This window comes from Lepisma saccharinum, chromosome 30 (assembly GCF_977018435.1).
Source record: "Lepisma saccharinum chromosome 30, izLepSacc3.1, whole genome shotgun sequence".
Taxonomy (NCBI): Eukaryota; Metazoa; Arthropoda; class Insecta; order Zygentoma; family Lepismatidae; genus Lepisma; species Lepisma saccharinum.
In genome coordinates, this window is record NC_139258.1 from 28,442,747 (window position 1) to 28,467,935 (window position 25,189).

General features: G+C 37.4%; 1 protein-coding gene across 2 annotated transcripts in view; it reads left to right on the top strand.

Annotated features, from left to right (window-relative positions):
• na (sodium leak channel non-selective protein na) overlaps nucleotides 1–20,357 on the top strand; it is a 120,407-nt gene extending 100,050 nt beyond the window's left edge. For both annotated transcript variants that reach the window (XM_083115503.1, XM_083115501.1), the window contains 8 exons: nucleotides 1,840–2,057; nucleotides 2,723–2,946; nucleotides 5,986–6,122; nucleotides 7,723–7,859; nucleotides 9,454–9,604; nucleotides 11,220–11,336; nucleotides 16,270–16,435; nucleotides 17,723–20,357. In XM_083115503.1, coding sequence (XP_082971629.1) covers nucleotides 1,840–2,057; nucleotides 2,723–2,946; nucleotides 5,986–6,122; nucleotides 7,723–7,859; nucleotides 9,454–9,604; nucleotides 11,220–11,336; nucleotides 16,270–16,435; nucleotides 17,723–17,892 — 1,320 coding nt within the window. In that variant the 3' untranslated portion in view covers nucleotides 17,893–20,357. The remainder of the gene's footprint in view (nucleotides 1–1,839; nucleotides 2,058–2,722; nucleotides 2,947–5,985; nucleotides 6,123–7,722; nucleotides 7,860–9,453; nucleotides 9,605–11,219; nucleotides 11,337–16,269; nucleotides 16,436–17,722) is intronic.
• Nucleotides 20,358–25,189: the final 4,832 nt, after the last annotated feature.

Sequence of the window (25,189 nt, forward strand, 5' to 3'; positions counted from 1 at the left end):
TCTAGGTTGGAAACACTTGACAGTTCAGAAATGTGTTTGCTGGTGTGAGCAATATGTTTATATTATTATCAAAAGTGTTCTCTCTTCAAGCACAGCTATATGATACCTCTTGTGTTTATCATGTACCATAATTTTTCTTGTATGTGGTGGTGGTGATGATTTATAAGCATTCCTTCAACTTTTACAAAACTTTGGAATTCTCACATTGTACATGTACAATAAGAATACATCTATAAAACTACAGGCATAATATAAAACAAATACATGCTCAATGTTATTCACTTGAGACAAATTGGCTAAAAATTTGGTTTCTATATTTAGTGTTCGCTTCATCTGTTATGATACTAAAGTGTAAATCACCAACCAATAAACAAACGGTCTCACCGATTCGATGTATCACTCCACGTCAGTTGATTCATGACCGCAATCATCTGCTGTTACACTGATAGTTCGCCGCACCTATTCATTTTATATAAGAGCCTCTGAATGTGAGAACCCGCTCTCAAAACAGACGAATATGCAGCCGCATACATTGTTACTCCCCCGGTCATTCTCTCTTTCATAACCCTTAAAACTGCAGACACTGACACACCACTGCACTGGGATACTAACTTAACCACTTCATTTACTGGTTTCTCAGGATACCACTGACAGAACGTTACATAAATATTGAGTAGAATCTGTTTCTCACCCCTTTTCAAAGGCTGTCCTTACTGGTGTTTTGAAAACGAACACGGAGACTTTCCCACACGCATAGAACTCGGCATGTTATTTTTCTAAGGATAAGTCAGGCAATATTACTAAGTTGCACTACTTCCTTGCTGTTCACATGATTATTTTTAGAAAATAACCAATGTTATAAAATATCATTATGTACACAAATCTCTAAGCTCATTGAAAGTTACAATGCATATTACTACAAAATATTTACACTTATCTTGCCTTGCCATGTTACCAAGTTATTTTACGAAGTGCACTATATTTGGCGGAACAAAAATCGTTATTAGAATGCTTGTCAAAGTTTCCAACCGCAATAAATTTACGAACTTTTTGTCTTGTTTTGATCATCATCAATATATTTATTGGACTTACAGCAATGCATATGGCTGTTTATGCCCATTATATATTTTATTTACATAAAATCTACAAACAAATTTCAAATGCACTCCTATCTGTATCATCCTTAGAAATATACATTACCATGTTATATCATTTTATCTAAAAAAAATGCAAGTAAAATATATTCAATTCGCATGCAAGAAAAAAAGCCAAATTTATGGGGAATGATTACTGGTGCAAAGAGTTAACCATAAAGGTGAAGCAATAAGTAAAAAAAAAGAGAGCATTGGGTTTAAAGTGAGATGTCATTTGCGGCAGCGTATCCCATACTACAAATTGGCCATTGTTTACCTTACGTAATGAATCCTGTAACAACGCTGGATTTTCGTATGGATTATTTTACTTCTGTGAGTTTGCAATGCTTTCTGCATGCAGGTGGTTTTGTTTACAGAAGGTCTCAGGGTTTGTGATTTGAACCTTATGTACACATATATTGCTTTCATTGTAGAATTATTTATCTTATAGTTCATGACTATTACAAGCATAAAAACACCATTTTAGTTGTAATGTTTTGGGAGAACACACGCTCCCGTCATCTGATGAAAAATAATCGTGTACCATGTCAGCATATGATAGAAAATTAAATGTTTCAAGTATTTTCTCCTTTAACATAATTTACAATTTCACCCGTTTCTTTCATACCTGTAGTTGTGTATATTTGTACATGCTAACATCACAATTGCATTCAGATAATTCTTGATTTCTCTTGTATTATTTCAGAGTGACTTGTCATATTGCATCGGATTTATGGTGGTTATATTACGATTTTTCACAATAACTGGCAAGCATGCAACTTTGAAAATGCTGATGCTCACAGTGGGAGTGTCAGTTTACAAGAGTTTCTTCATTATATTTGGGATGTTTCTGCTTGTATTTTTCTATGCCCTGGCAGGAACTTTGTTATTTGGTACAGTTAAATATGGAGAGGCTATTGGAAGGTTAGTGTAACTCTTGTTTTAAAGTTGTATGTTTTGAATTATTTTCACATAGAAATTTACTACAATCAACAATCAGTAATTGTGATTGTTGTGAGTGAATAGCAACTTATATGGAGTGTTCAATTGACAGCTTGTTTTAGGTAATTTGATGTAACATTTACAAAAATTAAGAGGGTCAAAAACTTTACCATATGCTCAAAGAAAAACATTTATTGTATCTTCTAATAATACACAGTACTAGAACTCTTTGTAAACTCTTGTCCAGTGTTTCATAAATATCAGGTTTGTATCTTCAGGGACAAGAAGAATTCACATGGCAGATAATGAGAACTTTTCAGAAGTGTTTTGATGCTTATGTTATTGGAAAATACAATCTATAAAATTCAAAATGTTGGTAGAGAGATTTTTAAACTTGGTCCAAAATCATTATAGTATTTCTGATATAATAGTATAAACAAGTAATTAAAGATGGGACTATTAATTGGTTTGGTCTGTCTGTGTGTTTTTACATTTTCTGATAATTTTACGGAGCTAATATTTCTTCTTCACATCAGTGGATGCTGAAGGAAAAGCTAAACAAATTTCTATTAGGAAACTAAGGCAAAATCTCTATTTTTGTGGAGTCTCATTAATATTTTCTATAAAACATTTTTTCTTCTTCACAGGAGAGCCAATTTCGAATCCCCAGTCACTGGAGTAGCCATGCTCTTCCGCATTGTTACTGGGGAGGATTGGAACAAAATAATGCATGATTGCATGGTCCAGCCTCCATTCTGTACTCCAGCAGACAATTACTGGGAAACTGATTGTGGAAATTTTACAGCATCCTTAATTTATTTTTGTTCATTCTATGTTATCATCACGTACATTGTACTTAACCTGCTTGTAGGTGAGTGAGTAATTTTGTTGCTTGTTTTTAAGTAAGTAGTTATTGAAAGAAAATTAGTGATTTTAAGTAGTTATTGAAACAGTGAGGGCTGTTTCAAGTTAATATTTATTGAGACTAGGTGAGTGTTAATCACAAGTACTGAAAAATTCTGAAACATGTATGTCCTTGTATGTTTCTGATTTACATTGCTTTGCTGACACATTTTACTAATTGCAGCATCGAGGATAAAAATATTATTACTTGAAATTAGAGCTGAGCTGGTATTGATGGCAATGTATCAGTCGATACCAGTGGTATTGATGTAGGAAAGCATCGGTATGGATGGATGCATGCATGGATGGATGGGTAGATGCATGCATCTATGGATGGATGCATGTATGTATGTATAGATGCATGTATGTATGGATGGATGGATGGATGGATGCATGTATGTATGTATAGATGGATGCATGAATGGGTGAATTCATGGATGAATGGATTCATGCATGTATACATGTACGTGTTGGATGCATGAATAGATGGGTAGATGTATGGATGGAGGGATGAATGCTTGGATGGTGGATGGATGCATGGATTGGTGGATGCATGTATGCGTGCACGTATGTATGTATGAATGGATGGATGCATGCATGCATTAATGGATGTGTGCATGTATGTATGCAAGTATGGATGGATGTGTGCATGTATGTATGCAAGTATGGATGGATGTATGTATGTACAACCTTGGTGACAATGAAGTTCGACCAGAAAGGAATACGTGATTAAATGCACAGAGGCATAGGCGGTGGAATGGGTAACCCACAGAAGTGACGCATGTGTGTAAGAGGAGGCGTGTGAGCAGGCAAGAATCGTGATCCAAGCATGTTGCACCCAAGGTCACGTAAAGAACGAAAACGGGGAACTATATGCGTGACATTGAACTTCGACCAGGCACCAGACCCATACGGAAAATTCCAGATAGTGGCGCATTCGACGGAAGCAGGACGTCACGGACACGATAAGGGAGTCCGCCGTATATATGCGTGTGCTGTGCACCCAGGAACCGCAGTGCATCATCACCATGGCCAGGGGCAAACCTATTGACAACACCGTGAGGAGAAGAGTGGTGGAGTTTCAACGGGATGGACTCAGTGAACGGGAAATAGGGCGCCAACTGAACTTACCCAAGTCAACCATCCACTGCATCATCAAACACCACCAAAATATGGGTACTACAGAGCCAGGTAAGGCCCCCGGTCGAAAACGCCTGCTGAGCGTGCGTGACCTACGGATATTTAGGCGCTATATCCAGACCAACAATCATGTTTCTGTGGACGAATTACGACTGTGGACTCGAGAACGCTTTCACATTGAAGTGTCAACCAGAACCATTCGCCGTTACCTACTGCGATGTGGTTACCGAGTGTACAAGGCGAAACGTAAACCCTTCCTTTCCATGTTGAACGAAGGCAATCGACTACGGTGGGCATGAATGTACCGGGGATGGGCATTTCGGCAGTGGAACAGGGTTTTGTGGACGGACGAATCCATTTTCAATGTTGTGTACGGGAAAATACAGAAAACAGTCATTTGTCGGAAGGAGGAACAGAATGAAGCAAAATGTTATGCACGTTGGGTACAGAAACCTGTGTCAGTGATGGTATGGGGATGCATGACAGCATCTGGGGTTGGCCCACTACACGTCTGTGAGGGCATTGTGAATGCACACGCCTATACACGCATACTAGAGCGGCATCTTCCCACAGTGCGAAGGCACCTGTTCCACAGGCGGCGTCTCATCTTTCAACACGACAATGCCAGGCCTCATACAGCGCGGCTGACAAGAGAATGGTTGACTCGCCATCACGTGCGAACTCTGCCATGGCCACCATCGAGTCCCGACCTCTCGCCCATTGAGAATGTGTGGCGTGTTCTTAAGCGACTTGTGCAACAGAAGGGACCCACGACAGTGGCTGCTCTTATCGCCTGCCTGCAGGAGGAATGGCACCGCATCGATGTTGAATACCTTGAACGACTCGTCCGCAGCATGCCCCGACGCATTGCCACAGTTATTCGCCGACGGGGCGGCATCACACCATGGTAAACAGGATCCCCTCTAACAGTGGTCGAACTTCAATGTCACGTGTAGATGGACGAAAATGTTTTATTTTGTGTGGACACCATACATTGCTGCGTTGCAGCGGAAATTTATGTTTTCCTTTGTTCCATGTAGCATGCTGAATAAAATATGTTCAGCATATGCATGTTTTCTCCTTCTTTCACAACGCACTCCTATATTTGTGACTGGTCGAACTTCATTGTCACTAAGGTTGTATGTATGTAAGTATGGATGGATGTATGTGTAAGTGTGGATGGATGTGTTCATGTATGTATGTAAGGATGGATGGATGTGTGCATGTATTTATGTAAGTATGGATGGATGTGTTCATGTATGTATGTAAGTATGGATGGATGTGTTCATGTATGTGTGTAAGGATGGATGGATGTGTGCATGTATGTATGTAAGTATGATGGATGTGTTCATGTATGTATGTAAGTATGGATGGATGTGTTCATGTATGTGTGTAAGTATGGATGGATGTGTGCATGTATGTATGTAAGTATGATGGATGTGTTCATGTATGTATGTAAGTATGGATGGATGTGTTCATGTATGTATGTAAGTATGGATGGATGTGTTCATGTATGTATGTAAGTATGGATGGATGTGTTCATGTATGTGTGTAAGTATGGATGGATGTGTTCATGTATGTAAGTATGGTTGGATGTGTGCATGTATGTATGTATGGATGGATGGATCTATAGTTGGAAGGATGGATGCATGCATGCCAGCCAACCATGATTGTGTCAGGTCTAAGTGCAGAAAGAGCTTAGGACTCAAATCATCTTTGCTGTTCCACAACTTTGGCCAAGGGCAGGCCACACAAGTTTGACCTCACATTGCAGACCATTAAGCTACATCCCTTGCTGACTCTACCAATCCCTCATTTCGATATCGAGTCAAACATCAATAATGTTACGTATATTTTTTCATTCCAGCCATCATCATGGAAAACTTTTCATTGTTCTATTCTAATGAAGAAGATGCCTTACTTTCTTATGCTGACATCAGAAATTTTCAGAATACATGGAATGTAGTTGATAGCAATCAACGTGGCGTGATACCTATAAAGAGGGTAGGTGCTTTTGGTTATAAATGCAAGTTTATTTGTATTTTTGTTATTTAGTATTGCTTTCCAGCTAATCTTTTGCAAAGATTTGTTGATCTTGATTATGTGGATGAGTGATGATTAGATGAAATTGATTAAGCGACGCTGACAAAAGATTCTATTTGAACCTGGGAAATTTGGTGGTGAGATCAAAAGTTGACTGCTTTAATTGATGGGCCACCTGAGCAGATTAATGGTGATAAATGAGTTGATAGCAATGAACTCATGTGAATATTTATGCTCACTTTGCACCTGGTCTTTACACAAAATACATTTTTGCTTAAACAAAAAGAGATGTGAAAATAGTGACTCGACCATTAATCAAACCTGACCCTTTGGTATTCTGTGCCAATGCTATGTCATTGAGCTGTGAAGCCAACATCTTGCCTCCTCAAAATTTCCACAACTTTGGACTCTGTGAGCCTTTTTTTAATGTTTTGTTTATAAACGGATTGCTGCCTTGAGTCAAGCCTATCGAGCAGTTAACTCATATTCTCACCTCTGCAGTTACCAGATTCAAATAAGTTCATCTAATCATCATTCAATTTCTTTCTTTTCGTTTGGGTTATTTTACATCACTTCTTCAACTATTGAGTTACAGTTAGTAACCTAAATTTTTTGCATCTGATAATGCCAAAAAACGTTTGTCAGAAAGTGATGACAAGTGGATAAAAGGATATGTAAAGACATTTTTGTCTAGTAAGTCATTAAATAATGTGAATTTTATGCAATTTTGCATTTCTCTCACGAATTTCATCACTTTTTACAAGTATATGACAATAAATACCATGAAAATTAGTACATGCTGCCTGTTTTAGGGCTTTCTAGATTGTAGTGTTGTACTGCTTCTCTTCTGGTAGTTTTCAAATTATCCTCAAAATACAGGGTGATCACTGAAATTCTGGAACTTACAAGGGATCAAACTGGACATGGCTTACACCAAAGTTGAGAATGCTAATCATGTGGGTGCATGGGCATTATAATGTGGTTGAAAAGTTGATGCAAACGTTTTAAGTCATGTAACTGTCCTTTTTGTATCATTTTGATGTTTCGTGTTGCTTTTTTATTATTATTATTGGATCAAATAATGTGAAAAGTGACAAAAATAAAACTAATTTTGAAAAAAAATTAATGTGAAAAATTCAGGTCGCTAGTTTTAAGCTAAGAGGCATAACTCTGTCGCATTCCTGCCACAATAGCAGACAATGTGAGTTCATACATCCATGCCTTAACCAGGTTTGAATCTGCAACCTCTGGCTTTGCAGTATGCTCTACAGACCACTTCACCACAGTACTCATTGTCATTATTGCGATTAGCCAAAAAATGTCAAAATGCGACCCTAATAAGATAATAGTGAGAGGTCATGTCATAAACTACTTTTCCAGGGACATTTATGCAAAATTCCTACCTGTGAGTACTCACTCCAGGAATCGTGAACCCTGGTCTCTCACATAACAATGAGATTCCTTAGTGACTGGACTAATTCAGTTGTTAGCACACAAGAAAATGTATTATTGTATGATTACTTTCAGGAAAATTGTATAACTTTTGTTATTTGCATTCTAGGTGAACTTCATCCTTCGGTTACTGAAAGGCAGGTTGGAAGTTGATCCTCAAAAAGACAGACTACTTTTTAAGCATATGTGCTATGAGCTGGAGAGGCTTCACAATGGAGAGGATGTTACTTTCCATGATGTATTAAAGTAAGTATACTTTGGTATTCCTTTTTCTTAATGCACAACTTTAGTACATAGATTTTTTTGTCCATTCGCTAAAAGTTACTACAGTACAAAACTACAAGGTATGTAGAAATGTAAATAAGAAATGCAGGATTGACTAGTACTTGAACCTGGGACTCGGGATACCATACCAACTGAGCTACTTGGTATTTTGTATCAGTGTTTGTATTTTTATGTTACCATTCTCCACACGAAAAGGCCGGACCCTGTGGCCGAGTGGTTACCACATCGTGCTGCGACGCCAAGGGTCCCGGGTTCGAATCCCGCTGGGGCTTGGTTGTTTGTGAATGTCCATTCATCAATTTCATCATTTCATCACTCATTCCCATCTTCGCAAATTAGCCAAGATACACAAAATGCGAAGTAAAATAAACTAAATCAATCAATCAATCCACACCAAAGGAAATTGTATCCTTGACTTTTGGAAAACGTGAGTTGAAAATCCCAGAATCCTCCATGAATTTAATTTTCTGAGTTAGAGTACTCATTTAGTAAACCTAAACATTTTTCTTTTTTCCTGGTGTGTCTAAAATGTTTGAAAATTCGGTCTTGTTCTGGACTCTTTGCCTGGCCCACTTATTAAATTTGTAGCTGCATTGCAAGGTGGCTGAGCCACAGACATGGATGTTTCTTTGAGTGTGTGTCCATTTGTCAGTTTCATTTAGCCATCATTAATGGTAATAGTTCATAGTGATCCCGTTCCAAAACTTTGAGGTTATGGGACACGCTTGGGTTCGAGTTTCCTGGGGGGAAGCTAATAACTTTTCTCTTGAGATTTCAGCCTGTGTATGGGACTGGTGGCCACCCACCATCGTGAGGAAATTGAGGAGCTACGAATGAGTAGCGTAACTCTGGCATGGAAACCTACAACAATGACTGGGGGTTTGTAGTGCTGACCACACATCACCCCATAACTGGTTGGATGATATCCCACCTCAGATGAGTGAGGAAAATTAGGTGGGAGTGAGGCCAGCAGTCAATAGGTAGGCCTGGCCCCTCAATGGGCTATTGCGCCACAGGTTCATGGGCATCCGGAAGGGGGGGGGGGGGCTGTGGCCCCCCCCTGAAAAATGAAAGTCAATCAAAAATTATGTATTTCACACATATAATTTCATTTTAGCAACAATAATGTGTGTTAATTATTACATGATCACCATAAATTCAAATTTAAGCAATGTTTTTTTAGGGAACAGCACTATTTTTGGAGAAAATGTGCCTTGTTTGCCCCCCTGGAAAAAAATACCTTCCTTGCCCCTCCCTGGAAAAAATCCTGTGGACGTCCATGCACAGGTTATTAATTATTATTATATAAACCAATGTAAAATTTACATAATAAAAGATTATATTCTGAACTACTTTGAATTGTTAAAATTTTCAAGTGTGGTTATAGGTATCAGTGTGCTTTGGCAGGGATATCGGTTTTGGTTCAGCGCTAGTATGAAAACTTTTGATTAAAAGGATATTCAAAACTTTAAGATAATTTGTTCTTATTCACCACATGCTCCTTTCAGAGATGATTTATGTGCTCAATTTCTAATTCCTTTGTCTTTCCACTCAGCATGTTGTCATACAGGTCAGTCGACATTCGGAAAGCCTTGCAGTTAGAAGAACTCTTGGCACGTGAGGAATTTGAATACATCATTGAAGAGGAGGTAGCAAAGCAGACCATACGGACATGGCTGGAAGGCTGTCTCCGGAGAATTAGAGCTGTAAGTATTCCATGTGAATGTGTTGAAGGGGACAGAGAGATATGCAAAAGAGGAAGATTTACATATAAATTGGTTCTTGTACTAATTGGTACCATCAGGGTTGCTGTGCGTCTGGGAAACCTGAAAAACAGGGAAATGTCAGGGAATTTTGCAGATCGTCTGGAATTTACGTGCATTTTGGTGTCTGAACGAGAAAAAGGGGCAAATGAACAAGCGGTTCATTTTTACTTCTGGATTCAGTTCTTGTGATTCCACTCCCACAATAGATTCAGTTCAGAAACTTGTTCCTTTCATTCTTATGATTCTCAATCTTGTGCAAAATTATTGTTCCTTCAAATTTCAGTAATAAATTTTCACTTTTATACTAGATTTTAGAAATAATATCAAAGTAAAACTTGTAGTCCAGATATCTGATTGATAACTAAAGTACATTGACAATTTGATCATAAATATCAGAAAGATTAGTGAAGAAGAGGTTATCATCTATTATTTTACAGATCTTAGGCTTGTTGGCATTTCCTATAGAATTTCTATGTGCAACAAAATTTTCTCCAGATGCTATAAATGTAAACAAAAAGCAGCATTTTGTACTGCACTATAAATCCGCTAGAAAGTTAAACATTTTGTATGGATTATGAAGATTATGTTGTTTATAAGCTTTTTCTGTTCTTTTTAGATCCTGGAGATGTCTTATGGGGAAGTAATATATTTCTCTTACCTTAACCTGAAGGCTATACGCAACTGATTATAGCCCCTGATACATTTTATGTAATTTTACGTTATTCTCCGAATTTTTATTTTCGTGCATATAAAATAAAATTTACTTCAGAAAAAGTTGTGAAAATTAATATTCATAATAATTAATGAATCTATATATTTAATTGAAAAACAGGTTCAAAAGCAAAAATCATGATGATTAACATGTCTGGAAAATTTTCATTTTTGGACTGGAAAACCTGGAAATGTCAGGGAATTTCATAATCAAAAAATCGTAGCAACCCTGGCTATGCGCACCAATTTTTAATTTTGTTTTTATTTTGCGTAATGAAATCCCAGGAAAAATCAGAGAAATTGACTTGTGATCAAAAGTTTGGGACAAAATCAGAGAATTATTAGTGCACAATCTTAGTTGAACATAATTTTACTACTATGTACTTTATCACTAGATTTTTGGAAGAACACCTCTTCTCTTCAGGTGAACAAATATGTTTTTATAAGCTTGAACCTATGATGCATCTGCGATTTACCAAAAACTCAGTGCACTAACCAACTTTGCATTGGTACAATATTGGTTATCAGTAGGAATGTTGAATTTTTTCCTGTGCGTGAACACTCAAAATGTTAAAAAAAAAATGTGAACTATTTATTTATTTATTTATTGAAGTAGCTTATCACTTGTCAGGAGTTTGTGTATGTTATTCTCATTTAACACTAAGTTCTTTCACCACTGATCTTAGGTCAGTTTTAAGTTATCATAAATTTGTTGAAAGTTTACTATTGGTCTATCCTAAATTAAATGTACATCTGCATGGTTGACTTACCAATTTGTAATAAAACCAATGTAGGGACTAACTATAATTTTTTTACACTAATTCCAGTGTATACTATTTTTCAGAAACAGCAGAATAGTTTGCTAGCTGGCTTGAGAGCAACCAATGAAGCTGCAATGCAAGATTCCCAAGATGACAAAGCAAAGGATGTGATAGCTGATCGCGATATGGAGGAAATAAAGGTAAGATGGAATCTATATAATTACATATTACAATTAACTGTGTTCTAATTGTATCTAATGTCCCTGAATTATTGAAAGAGAATCTGCCAGTGGCTGTGATGTGATCAGCACCCCACTCCAACCACCTTGGTTTCCTATTAATTGTGGGCTGCCCAGAGCCTCTCACAAAAATTCCCACCTGAGATCCCCAAACCCAAGAATTGAACCTGAGTCTCCCATGTGGCAGACAAATTGTCTCTGTGTTCAGTGATTGCTTTGGAGCTGATTGGACACCTAGAGGAAGTAGAAAATAACTTTTTTCTAGTTTGGAAACAAAAGGTGTCTTTAATAATAAAAAGTACTGTATGAATTATTTTATTACATAATTTATGCAAATCAAAGAACTTGTCACATAACCAAATGATTTAAGACCACTCTAAATTAGTTACGATTGTAACAAGCATAGAAACATTATTTTTTCTTGTGACGTTTCAGGAGAACACACACTCCCTTCATCAGACATTTATTTTTAGTTTGATTAAAGATACAGTTCTAATAATGGTTATGAATGTCTGATGAAGGGAGCGTGTGTTCTCCTGAAATGTTTACCGTAGACCTCAAGAGAAATAATCCTACAATGCAAGCAATGCGTACATACAAGAAAAATCACTCTATAATTGTTTGTATTCAAATAAAATTATGCGAAGCATTATATATAGTACTCATTGTAAATATAATGTGAGATAAGAATACATGAAAACTGTTCGTTACTAGTAGTTGAAATAGTATGTACAACAACAATAATTTTTGCCAAAAGTCTAAATACAGTAGAGCAACGATTATCTGAAACAATTCGGGACTGGGGGTGTTTAGATAATTGATTTTTTCGGATAATCGATCATTCTTCACTGGATGGTCCTTTTTCAGCACGGTCGTCGTCGCTAGGTTCTTCCTCTTTAGTCGCCATTGCAAACGGTATAACAACTACAGCATGATCTGTCACAAGTGAAGGCTCAGACGCCACTGACGATGTGAGGTTGGTCACGTCCGTTGGTTGGCAGAGAGGGGGAAAGCGCTGCAGCGTCACAGCACTAGCAGCCGCTAGCGGAACTACATTTGAATTTGCTGACCGAACACTTTCGGATAATCGATGCTCTACTGTAAAACAGTTAATTCCATTGTAAATACCATTTTACTGATATCTGTTTTTCTTGTGTATTGTCTTACCACAGAGCATGCATAAAATCTCATGAACTTTTTTCTTCAAAATTGACCTATCCACACTTTTGTTCTAGAGAATGCGAGACTTCATTGCAGAACATGATTACATAGAGGTTTGTGGGATATTGTGGATGCATTTGTGGCAGTGTGAAGATATTCGCTCATTGTTCCCCAAGTATTTATTTTAATACTGCTATTGATTTGGCTCTTATGACTTTATCAGGTGTCAGCATTGGTGAGGTCAGCTCTTTTCTGTTGGTAGATTTTCTTTTCTGTTGGTAGATTTGTGGCATTGACAGTCAGATGTTTCTCCTCCACCTTCCTCTCATGCACCCATCCACCAAGTCTGCTTCTTTAGATATAACATATGTGCAAATCTTTTGAACGAGACCAGGTTAAAAATATGGATACAAGTACAGTCAACTCTCGATTCAACGACCTTTCACAGTTCCCGGGAAAAGGGTCATTATTTCGAAGGGGTCGTTATTGGAATTTGCACCAATTTTCGAAGAATCTTGACACCAGTCAGACTGGTGCCAGCAAAAGTCGGGAGATAATCGGGCAGAATGAATGTTGGATTTTATACGGGTTTACTGGAGCATTGTCTGTTACAAGATTAACTGGTAAGATTAGATCTCTCGGGAGAAACAACACAACCTCTCTAGGTACCAGACAAAAAAAATAAAGGCAGGGCTGTAATTTTCATTCTGGTTCGGCTGTGTAAAATACATCATAAAAAAAAAGTCACTTTTCTTTGCTTCAACCAACTTCATTCACCCTCCTTCCCCATTCACATTCAAGGGAGCAGTCCAAACTCCTTCCTTGACTTGCATTGTAATCCAGCGTGAAAAAGAAAATGCGCAACTTGCGATCTATTTTCACCCAAAGCGTATTGTAGGACAGGTCATTAAACAACCTGGCAGTTGATAATCATTCGGGTTTGGCCCGATTAGCCCATCAGCATAAAATGAACTGAAAACAAGCTTTATGAAACTGCGCATTTTCACATATCAAAATGGTAGATCGTTATTAATCGACGATTTAATGTTGGATTTAGGAGTATTCTTGATGTTAAACACCCACCCCTCCAAACGTTTTCCCCTTGAATAATGTCTTTTTAATCAGTCTCAGCCACCATTCCTACATTGAACACACTTTTTTTTTCCTCCACATGAATGGTTCTGAAGAAAGGTAAATTAAATTTACAGTTGTGCTTATCAGAAGGCGCAGAACATGAAGTTATTTTAACTCTTGTTTTGCTTTCTGGAGATCGAATTTCGTTATCGTCAAATCAAAACAGCTTTGCGAGATTCAAAACAATAACTTTTTTCTTCGCCTGGATGAGTCATCGCTGTTATCTGCAAGCAAGAGCTTAGCAGAAGCTAGACAAAACACTGGCGCCAGCTGCATCGTAAAAACAAAGAGACCGGCTGGAAGTTCGAGCAACAGGTGGCCGAAGAGAAAAGTCCCAGCATTTTAAAGATAATGCAACTGTCGAAGACGGAACTTTTAACAGCAGTGTAAAGAAGAAAGAAATGACCCTTGCTTTACGTTTTACCACGCAACAGACAATATTACGGGCAATATTTCCTATGCAGACAACAGCATTAAAAAAAATATATAATAAATAAATTTAAAAAAACAACTGAATTCTGCAATTATCAACATTGCCGTGCACACCAGTGGCGGAGAATGAGCTGGGGAAAGGGGGGGGTCCCTTTTTGTTTTACTTGTTCTATGGTTTTTGTTCGTTTTCAAGAATATATCCAGAACTGGTTGCCCCATTTTAGACGTCAAAGGAAAGGAAGAGGGATGGGTCCTTTTCCACCCTCGCCTGTAATCAGCCCGCATCAGCAAGAAAATCGTGGCTGAAACAATCTGCACCCCCCCTCCCCTACGTTTCCTGACAGGAAAAGAGGGAGAAGTCAGTAAGCCAACGGAACACTTTTTTAGCAGATAATACGACATCGACACAATTAGGAAAACATATAAAGTGGGAAATGGGAGTTATGATGCACATAAGATCGAAGTAAACTTTTGTGGAAACCTGGATGACAACGCATTAAGCGGGTTGACGATCTTTAGTTCACCTATGTGGTTTTGATTATCTCTAACAGTTTCGCTTTTTTATGAAGTGTTGCAGGGAACAAAGAACACATTTTGAATGAAAGCGGTTACCGGAAGTTGTCGGAAGTTGTCGGCTACAAGGCCGAGAGTTGCTCACTCACGGGAACCTGCTGAACTGGACAGATGGGCCAGACTTACAGGTGCCACACATCTGTATTTTCGAACATTCCTGCGATCTTATCTCTCAAGGTGGTGTATTTATTGATGAAAGAGCTTGACCTGCCATACACATTGGCAAAGATTGCAAGTCCAGCAGTCATTTCGGGCTGCTCCCACCCTTCCCGGCGAGTTTTCAGCAGCTCTTAGGACAAGGAAACAAAAGGTCGATTTAAAATAACATCCAAGCACATTCGATCTTCTCTTCTCGCATATCCAAGAGAAAGCATGGCAAAACAAGCCTGGCGCGTTTGGTAGCGGCCGTCGGGTGCGGGGTAACATTGGTGCACTTGAGGGAGGGGAGGGCAGAGGTCAAGTGCTATTCGATATCACTCAAGCATGGTGTGGTGGTGCCTATTTTTAGTTCAGACCCAATTGTGAGCGGTAGAGCGCTCGTGAAGGAAATGAGTTGGGAAAAAAACAACGCATTTTTCGGCCGATTTCCTTCAATTTTTCAACTTTTTTTTTTCAAACTTTTCTATCTTTTTCTAAATTTTTCACGGTTCCCGGGAAAAGGGTCGTTACTTCGAGAGGGTCGTTATACCCGGGGTCGTAGAATCGAGAGTTGACTGTATTATGGATCTGTGTTCAAAACTGAATCCTGGATACAACATCCAAATCTAAATCATGATTCCAATATCCAAATCTTGAATTGCATATCTGATATCAGATCTTGAATCGTGGATCTAGCATCTAAATCCTAAAATCTAGATCCAATATCTAAATCTTGAATCGTATATCCAAATCCCAAATTGCAGATTTGATATCCAAATCTTCAGTTGTGGATCTAAGGGAAATTTCACACGAAAGTGACAAGTGTGTCGCTTGAGGATTTCACCAATCAAATGCAGGCTTGTGTGACCTGTCATGCTGCTACGGTGTGAAACATTGCTGTTGATTGGCCTGTTCCCAAGCAACATGTGTCACTTGTCGCTTCAGTGTGAAATCTTCCTAACAATTAAATCTTTAAATCTAGATCCAATATCTAAATCCTGTATTGTTGATCTGAAATCCAAGTCTTCAATCCTGAATTTATCCTAATGCCAACTCTTGTATCCAGTATCTGATTCTGGATTATCCATATCCATTCGGATCTGATTTCTAAATCTTCATATATCTATCTGCCTATCCCCAGTGTGTATTCACATAAGGACCTCCTTGATGGCATAGTGGTAATGTCGTTTCCTTGTAATCAAGGAGTCCCGGGTTCGATTCCTGATGGAGGCACATTGCGCAGGGTTCAGATCCCACTCTAAACTGTAGGTCCAGTCTCGATTAGTCTTTCTATGCATAAAGTGGACTTAGGACTTATGACAACAATTCAAAAATGTAATCACATAAGGCGTATGCAGGTGGCATTGTGCATCATGAACCCATCACTTCTGTTTGTTGTATATCTGTTGCCATATAATGAAATGTGAATTTAATTCTTGAGATTTAACTATTACAGGAACCAGATGGACCACGACTTCGTAAGAAGCCTATTACCATTCCACATTCGGACAGTGGTGAAAGTGCTCCTGGACGAAAATTTCTGGCTCCGACTTTGTCTGATCCTGCTGCTAGGGTAGATAAAGAAAGGCCAGGAGCCAAGAAGAGAAACAGCAGAACTCAAGGTCAGCATTTTCCCCCTATGTCTATATTTAGCTAAAATTGACAGTAGGAATAATTACACCTGCTTGTAATTGAAGATCTTAGAAAGAGTAAGCTATTTTTGAGAACTTAGTCTTTAGGCTAACTTAAGATGGAATGTGGTAGTATAAGTTGCTTTATAGTTTTAACAAAGTTTCTACTCTTGCATGTTTTATTAGTAAAATACTTCATATTATGCATAAAATTTGATATTAGCTGCCATAATAGAATAAACAATTTGAAATATATCACATCTGATATGTAACATCTATGATGTGTATTATATTAACCTTGTAAAACCTCATTGTAAGAAAATCAAACAAACAAACCTTTTGCTTCTTTTAGGTATAACCTTGTTTCTTAATTTTAAAAGCTAATAAAACTTAAGTACCAATACAGTAGATATATAAAATTTAATGATAACTGATATTGTACTAACCTGACATAAAATGATAAATATTTCTCGAAGAACATGAACCTCCTTCATTGGTAACAAAGTGATTGCATCGGGCTTTGCCTTTCAAGAAAAACTGTGTATTCAGAAATTTGTTTACAAAACTATGACAATGACATATGAATTATATTATTATATTCATTAGAATAGAGATGCACTGATATGAAATTTTAGCTGATACCAATAAAATACTGATATGAAATTTACTGATACTGATAACCTTCTATCTATTTGATATAGAATTCAAAGTGTTCATTGAAGAATGTGAATGGTTCATTGACCTCCTTAATATATGTACATTACAAGAAGACTGCCATCATAAGCTGAATATTTAGATATTTACTTTTTAAAAAGTAGGGAATGGAGATTATATGTTTATATCCATAAAAATGATAATAAAATGCCAAAATATTACACCAAATTTAAAATAAAACATTTATAGATACATTGGATTGGTAAAATCATCAGTATTGATAATTTTTCCGATACAGCTATATTCTTAACAAGAAGTAACAAAGAGGCATAATTTTGCACCAAATTACTGTTTATATATATAGATGTAGTGATTTTACTAATTAACTGATACCTGGATATGCCTATATCAGCTATTACTTATTTTTTTGATTGAATTTGACTATTTCTGATTAATTTATCCAATCCTTATTGATATTGATGTATTGGAACCATTCAGTGAAGTTACTCTAAAGAAAGGACTGTAATATCAAAATTCTAAACATTGTTTTTGGGAGTGTAATTTTATGCTGATTTTTATTTTAGCAATAGAGTAATGTGTTATTTTATTATCTGTGTCTAATAGGTGCAAAGAACAACTTACCTCATGTCACGGAAGGTGCAGAGCCAAGTCCATTTCTGAGAGACATTACAGTTAAAGCTGTTATGCCAAAAGTATCAAACGTCCTGCTGGAAGTGAAGGACTGGTGGCACGAACAGCTTGGCTATGATAGTGGCTCCAGTGAGGATGATTGATTGAGTTTCGAAAGTTCCACATGCGTGTGACAGTATAATTAACATAAGCTGGTCTTAGGCTGATATCACACCAAACTGACAAGTGACATGTGTTGTATGTTGCTTGAAGATGAAGTAATCAAGTGCAGGCTTATGCAGTGTATCGCACCACCATGATGTGAAAGGTTGCAATTCTTTGGTTTGTTCTCACGCAAGATTTGGTGTGAAATTGGCCTTATAGATGAAAGTGAGTATACAGTAATTTATTTATATTATTAGAAATAATCTATAACTTGATTTTCCTACCACTATGTTAGTAGTTGGAAATATGATGATAGTATAGTTTCATATTTGTTATTGATTGTTATGAATAATTTATGCCTGACACATAATGAACGTAAAGTAAATTAAATGTGACTGAAAACAAAATAAAGGAAAATATATATATATGTTAGTGTAAAAGTAATATTGTCAGTACTTTTTCACATATTTTAAGGCCAATATTTAAACAGAATTAATTATAAAAAGGTCCCACACCATGGCCGTTCAGTCTAAGGTGCAAGCTTTAGGCTCTGGCTATGGGACGTGCACAGGTTCCAGTCTTCTGGGGTTCATCGTGCTGACCACACATCACCCCATAACTGGTTGAATGGAGTGAGGCCGGCAGTCGGTAGGTAGGCACTGGCCCTCACATGGTGTTATACCGTGGGTTATTTTTAGGGCTGAGCCGATGCCGATGTATCGGTATCCAAAAGTATCGGTTGGAATTAATCTACCAATACCAGCAGATACTTTTCCAGCATATTGGTCTTTCACGGGGTCCTAAAAATGCTGCGCGACACTTTCACGGACTCTAATTATCTTGGAAATCATGCCAAATTAAACTTTCTTTTTATTTTACACAAATTATGAAAGAAAAAGTGCATTTTTGTTACATAACATCCATTTTTAGTATTCTGATGAAATTCTTGAACATTCTAAAGCAAATTTATTGGTAAATTCATGTATATAGTTGGAGAAGATTTTTTATGCATCAATTTTGATCAATATTTTGAACAAAGTTTAATTATTGCAATTTTGAAGTATCGGTGGGAATCGATGAGAGTATCGGTTCAAAGTGGTATCGGCTCAGCCCTAGTTATTTTTTATAATTATAACAAGAGTAAGGAATAACATGAATAATGTGTCCAAAGTGATTGACAATCTTACTTTTTACAATAAAAATATTGGCATGAGCTGTATTTGATACTTCATGTTTTCCATGCATTAGGCTAAAAAGGATAAGTGTATGGAATAGAATAATGTGAATGTGCCATCCTTGTTCCTTGAGTGATTTTTGTTATTTTTGTTTGTTGAAACTATTTCAGACCACATTGAATATTTACTAATTTCCTTCTATGAAGTAATAGATTTTTTGATGCTTTTAATTTTTATCAACATATACATACCATATTTTCATTAACGTTTTCCCAGTTTTGACACTAAAAATGCAAAAGTTTGATAAGACTTGTTTTGAGGTCACTTTATGCTGATAGACTAATCTGAACTACAGATACAGTTTAAAGTTGGACTCGAACCATTCTACATGCTACATGTGAATTGACAGAGTATGTGGATATCATACCCATTCAGATGTCTCATTTAATAGCTTCATTGAACCTGATAGGCAGCAACTATAATTAGTCACCCTGCTCCTTTCAAGGTAATTAATCTGCCACAGATTTTCACTACATGTCTTCCTTTTTTCTCTCGTGCAGTTGTTTCTTACCTGCATTTGAGTTCGAACCCTTCCCCTCTTGTGATTCCTGCCTTTTATATATTTTTATTTATGGGCCACTGAAAAGTATAAAATCGGGTTGCCACTGAATATGCTTTATCTTCATATTGAAAATATTTTTTAAAAAATGTGTATAATAATTACTATGATAAACAGTGCATGCCCAAGGGGGAAGGGAGTTGGTGCAGATCCTCCCCCCCCCCCTTTTGGCCCAATATTTCTGAAGAGAATGTCAAAGGCAGGAAAAGATGGCATAATGGCTTGCTATTTAAAAAAGTATACATAATGACCCCTCCTTTTTTCCGAAAATCCTGATTACGCCGCTGTTGAAGGAGAGCTGTCTTCATTTTCCTAGTTTATATTCCTGTCTGTAAAATTCAGGAAACTGAAGTGAAGTCAAGCTAAGAAATTTGCCATTCATTTGCATTTGTGTTTGCTGAATCCTGTAATGTGTTCTAATTTATGTGCGTTAGCTACTGAACTGTCAAGGAAAATATATATTTGTGAATTAATAAGGAAGTAACATACAACTAAACAGTGTGCATTTAAAAATATGTTGCCAGAATAAGCATTTGTAACATAGAGTTTATAGTAAATGAGAAAGTATTTTTCTAACCATTAAAATTTTGTTTTGTTGTTTAATGTTGTTACTGAATAGTGACCTTTTTCAAAATGAAAGAAAAACAATCTTGTAATAATAAAAGTTATAATGAAATTTCCCATGCTTTTACTTTTGTATACACGCAAGTTTGTAATTTGTAATAAACTGCACTATCCCCAATGCATGCACGGTGTTATTTTGAATTGGGAATTTGGCCTCTGGTGGAAGGGATTGAATGTCAATCCCATGTCATAGGTCTCAAATTTTTTTATTAAACAACTTAACTTGTTGAAACATTATTTGGATTTGCCCACAGTTTTGAAGTGGACGTAAAAAAAAACTGTTGAATGGTTTCATCAAGTCTCGACTCTGTAACACAGTTATTTTCAAAACAGAACAAAACACAAAAATCTTCTGTTATCACATGGGAACCCCCCTCTCTCTGTATATATATTAGGGATGGGACCGATTAATCGGTATTCTATCGGTATAGGCCAATATAAGCATATCGGTTTATCGGTAAAATTACCGATTATTTTACCGATCCGACATATCTATAAATATCTGATAGTTTAGTGCAAAATTCTGCCATTTTTGTTGTAATTTTTATGGATAATCTTCATGCCCTACTTTTTTAAAAAATAAATGTCTAAATATGCAATTTCTCTTGCACTGCAGTCACTTTGAAACACACATTTTTTAAGGAGGTCAATGAACCTTTCAGGTACTTCTAGGACCATTTCTAATTTTATATCAGATCGGTAGAATATCGGTTATCGGTAAATTTTATATCTGTACTTTATCGGTATCGACCAAAATTTCATATCATCCCATCCCTAATATATATATATACAGGGAGGTTATTTCAGTCGTTCACCGCCAGAGTGACGGCCGTTCCGCGGACTCTTCATGCAACAGGTCCCGGCAAATTGCGTTCAGGAAGTCCGTAACAGAAACCGCTTGTTTTGTAATGTTTCCACTTTTCACAATTACAGTTACAATTACAATTGAAATAAGCACGTACCTTGTCGCACGGATGCAGGAAAAGGTGTCCTCCCAAATACAAATATTTCCGGCACCTTATTTCTGACATCTAATCTTAGATTAGACATCGTTACTTTATCGTCAGTTGTCAGAAAGGGAAGACAGCATCCCGGCGCATAAAGCAAACCGAAAGCGTAAAATGATATTTAAAAGTAATAATAATGATGATCACTAACCTCCTGTGTTATAAGAGATGTTGAAAATGACTTCCTTCAACAGCAATACAACACGTTTCTTAGGTTCAAGAGATCCTGTCTATCGTAATCCCTGACCACTTTCTGCAAGAATTCGTTTTCACGTAATTATCGTACATAAAAACTCTATGTTCAAGACTATATTTGTTTAACGACATAAGTAATGAATGAATAACAATTAACACACAATAAAGCACTGGCCATGAGTAGCACATTACAATAACACAGTATAAGCAACACGCGTACTGTTGAACGCAAACAGAATTGAACATGAACGAACACTGACGTCTGGTAGCCGACAGTGTTGCTAACCATTTTTCGGCAATGTCCCTACAGACGTAGTCAAAATGTCCCTACAACTGACCAAATGTCCCTACGCCAAGTAAAGTGACTAAAAAAAAACACCTCATGAGCATGCAAACAGAAGATAAAATATACACATTTACTTACCAAATCTTTCTGCTCGGTGCTTCCACAATTAATGAAGGAGCGAATTTACAATACAGGACCTCTCCCCGATTTTTTGTAATATTTCGCATACTCACTAATTGAGGCCTCCTAATCACGAATTTGAAGTTAAAATTTGGGGGGTCACGTGTAGAAATTGCAAAATAAGTGACATTGAGTGGTCCGCGATCGGCACGATTGCTTATTATTTACCGGAAGATTTTGTGTTTCCAATACTTAAAAAACGAAATATACATTCCTGATATTACTACGACCCCAAATTTTAACTATGTTTGCCTATCCTAACCTAACCTAACCGTACCTGAATGGTTCGTGGGGCTATCCGTCAATGGTTTGTTGGGCTACCCGTGCATGTTTTTTTCGAGCCCAAATTTTAACTATGTTTGCCTAACCTAACTTAACCTAAACTTACCGAGAATGGTCAGTGGGGCTATTCCTGAATGGTTTTGCGGTAATTGTGATTACGAACCGATAAAAAATATTATTTTCGTAGCACTTTAACGGCAAACGTTCATCATCGAAGACGCCATTTTCGTATCCTGCAATTTTATGATTGATGTACTGTTGCCAAATTTACCTGTAATCAAATCAGTTCTTCTACATCGTGATTGTCGCTGTCACATGTAAGCACGTTCTTTGGGCAATATACTGAAATCCATAAGTTTATTAATTAGCCCACAGCCATCCTCCTGCACACTCCACCTAACAATCTGTACAACATTAACAACTTTTTTACTGTTCTCTTCCGCCATTCTTACACGATCCATGCTCTCCAAGTATGAAATCAACAGTGTGGCAACGCTGTAGACAGCGTAACTAATTTTAATTTGTTCATATCAACAAATATGGCTACCATACTTGTATACGGAGAATCATTGCGAGAATTGAAAAGCTTATTTTACAACTTCTACACGTTAATGAACATTTTTTCCCCCTCACCCCAACATGTTAACTTGAGATAAATAATCACGAATAATTATTTCGTGAGTATAAGACGTAGCATAGAAATTACAGAAGGGTCCGGTATTGTAAATTCTTGCCTTAATGAATAATAGGGGTGTGCTGGACAGAATTTTTTGGGTCGGGACGGGATCGGGACGGTAATTTTTTTAAATCCCGACATTCGGGACTGAAAAATTTGCAATTTCCCGACCAAGTCGGAAAATTTTCTGGACGGGAAATGTTCGAAATTTCCCGAAGCACTGGAAATCTCGAATTTTACAAGTCATTTTCACTTTAAGTGATTGTTTTTGCATTTCTAGAATAAAAACTTACAACTTTCGATAAGTTCCAGAAACTTACAAGGCAGAAAACGTCGAGAATTAACGACTTTTTAAAGTAAAGAATCCAGCACACCCCTAATGAATAACGTTGAGTCGTTTACTGTTGATTATGTTATTTGAAGTCATACATGCTGCTGCTGTGAAGAGATAGATGTTGGTTGGTGATGCTGTATTTCCTGCATTCTTTAACAATTTTGGTCCCATTTTATTTCCCTTTTTTGTTTTTGTATCACTTAACATTGAAAATATTCTTTCCGTTTCCGCGTTAGAATGCGGCAATGTTAGCACTATTTTCGCGAGAGTGGAAATGTTTTCAAAAAGGAACTTGCCTTGAAAGTTTTTGGTAACCGATAACATGTTCCAAAATTCTGATGGAGATCTGTTAGTTAGTTCTTTTTTCTCCTCCTCACTAAAGTATCCAGATAAACTAATTCATAAAATGTAATTTACCAAGATTGAAAAAAGTACCTACGTTTTCCCTCATTTGGCAAAATCTGTCCCTACGTTCCTACGCGGGCGAAATTTAGTGAAAAGTCCCTATGCGTAGGGACATGTCCCTACGGTTGGCATCACTGCCGACACGTGCAGTATGAAGCGCCCTCTCGCGGCTGACAACTCACCCAACCCCCGATAAGCTGCAGGCGCTGTCGCGACAACTGAGAATAAAGTAGCGATGACTAATCTAAGATTAGATGTCAGATAGAAATAAGGTGCCAGAAATATTTGTATTTGGGAGGACACCTTTTCCTGCATCCGTGCGACAAGGTACGTGCTTATTTCAATTGTAATTGTAACTGTAATTGTGAAAAGTGGAAACATTACAAAACAAGCAGTTTCTGTTACGGACTTCCTGAACGCAATTTGCCGGGACCTGTTGCATGAAGAGTCCGCGGAACGGCCGTCACTCTGGCGGTGAACGACTGAAATAACCTCCCTGTATATGTGTGTGTGTGTATGTATGTATTTATATACACAATTTATTTTATGTAAATAAAGTTTGTAGGCTGTGAGTGCAGCCACTCACACCCCGCCTGCTTCCACTCTTCATCTTACTTGAGACTTGGCTCCCACTCGGAAGACATGAAAATCACAAGGGGCAAGGTCTGGTGAATTTGGTGGGGACACTCAAAGCAGATTTTGGATTGTTATAACTTTTGAATGGGCAATATGGAGTTGAGCATGGTCTTGTCTGGACTTGAATACAGGTACTCAAGTACTCTGCAAGATGTGAGTGGTTCTGAGCATATATTTACACAGAGGTTGTTTCTCCTCTGGGTATGTAGTGTTCCAAAATGACTTCTGAGTCATCCCAAAAGAGCGTCAGCATAAGCTTTCTTGTGGATGGTTGTGTACAGAATATTTTCGGTTTTGGCAAGGAGCTATTGTGCCATTCCTTGCTTGCTTTCAGTTGGTGGTAGTGGACCAAGGTTTCATCTCCAGTGACAATTTCTGCTAGGGAGCTATCACATTCAGCTGCGGAGAGCTGCACAAGTTCCTCGCAAGCATCAACATGTCGATCTTCCAAGTCTGCAGTCAGCTGGTGTGGCACCCACTTCATGAAACTGCAGAACACCATGGACAATATAGCATGATAATCATTGACTCATTTGACATGTCCAATACCGCAGATATAAATGTGATTTATGGATGAAATTAATTTTATCAATACAGGCAGATACATGATCCACTGTTAAATGCTGATTTTCCTTCTTTACGACTTCAGCCCCTGCAATGGCCTTTGGCATCACTACTTGATGTGCCTGCCTGACCTGGTCAAGGTGTGTGTGTCGCAGAAATAACAGTGTTTAGAAACTTCCTAGTCCATTCGTACACTTGGTGCAGTGACAGTCGTACACTTTCATTCTTTGTTATATTTTGATGATTTTGATCCCGTCACTACTCAAAAATGTATAACTGAACACTGTTCCTCCTTGGTGCATCTTCCAATCAA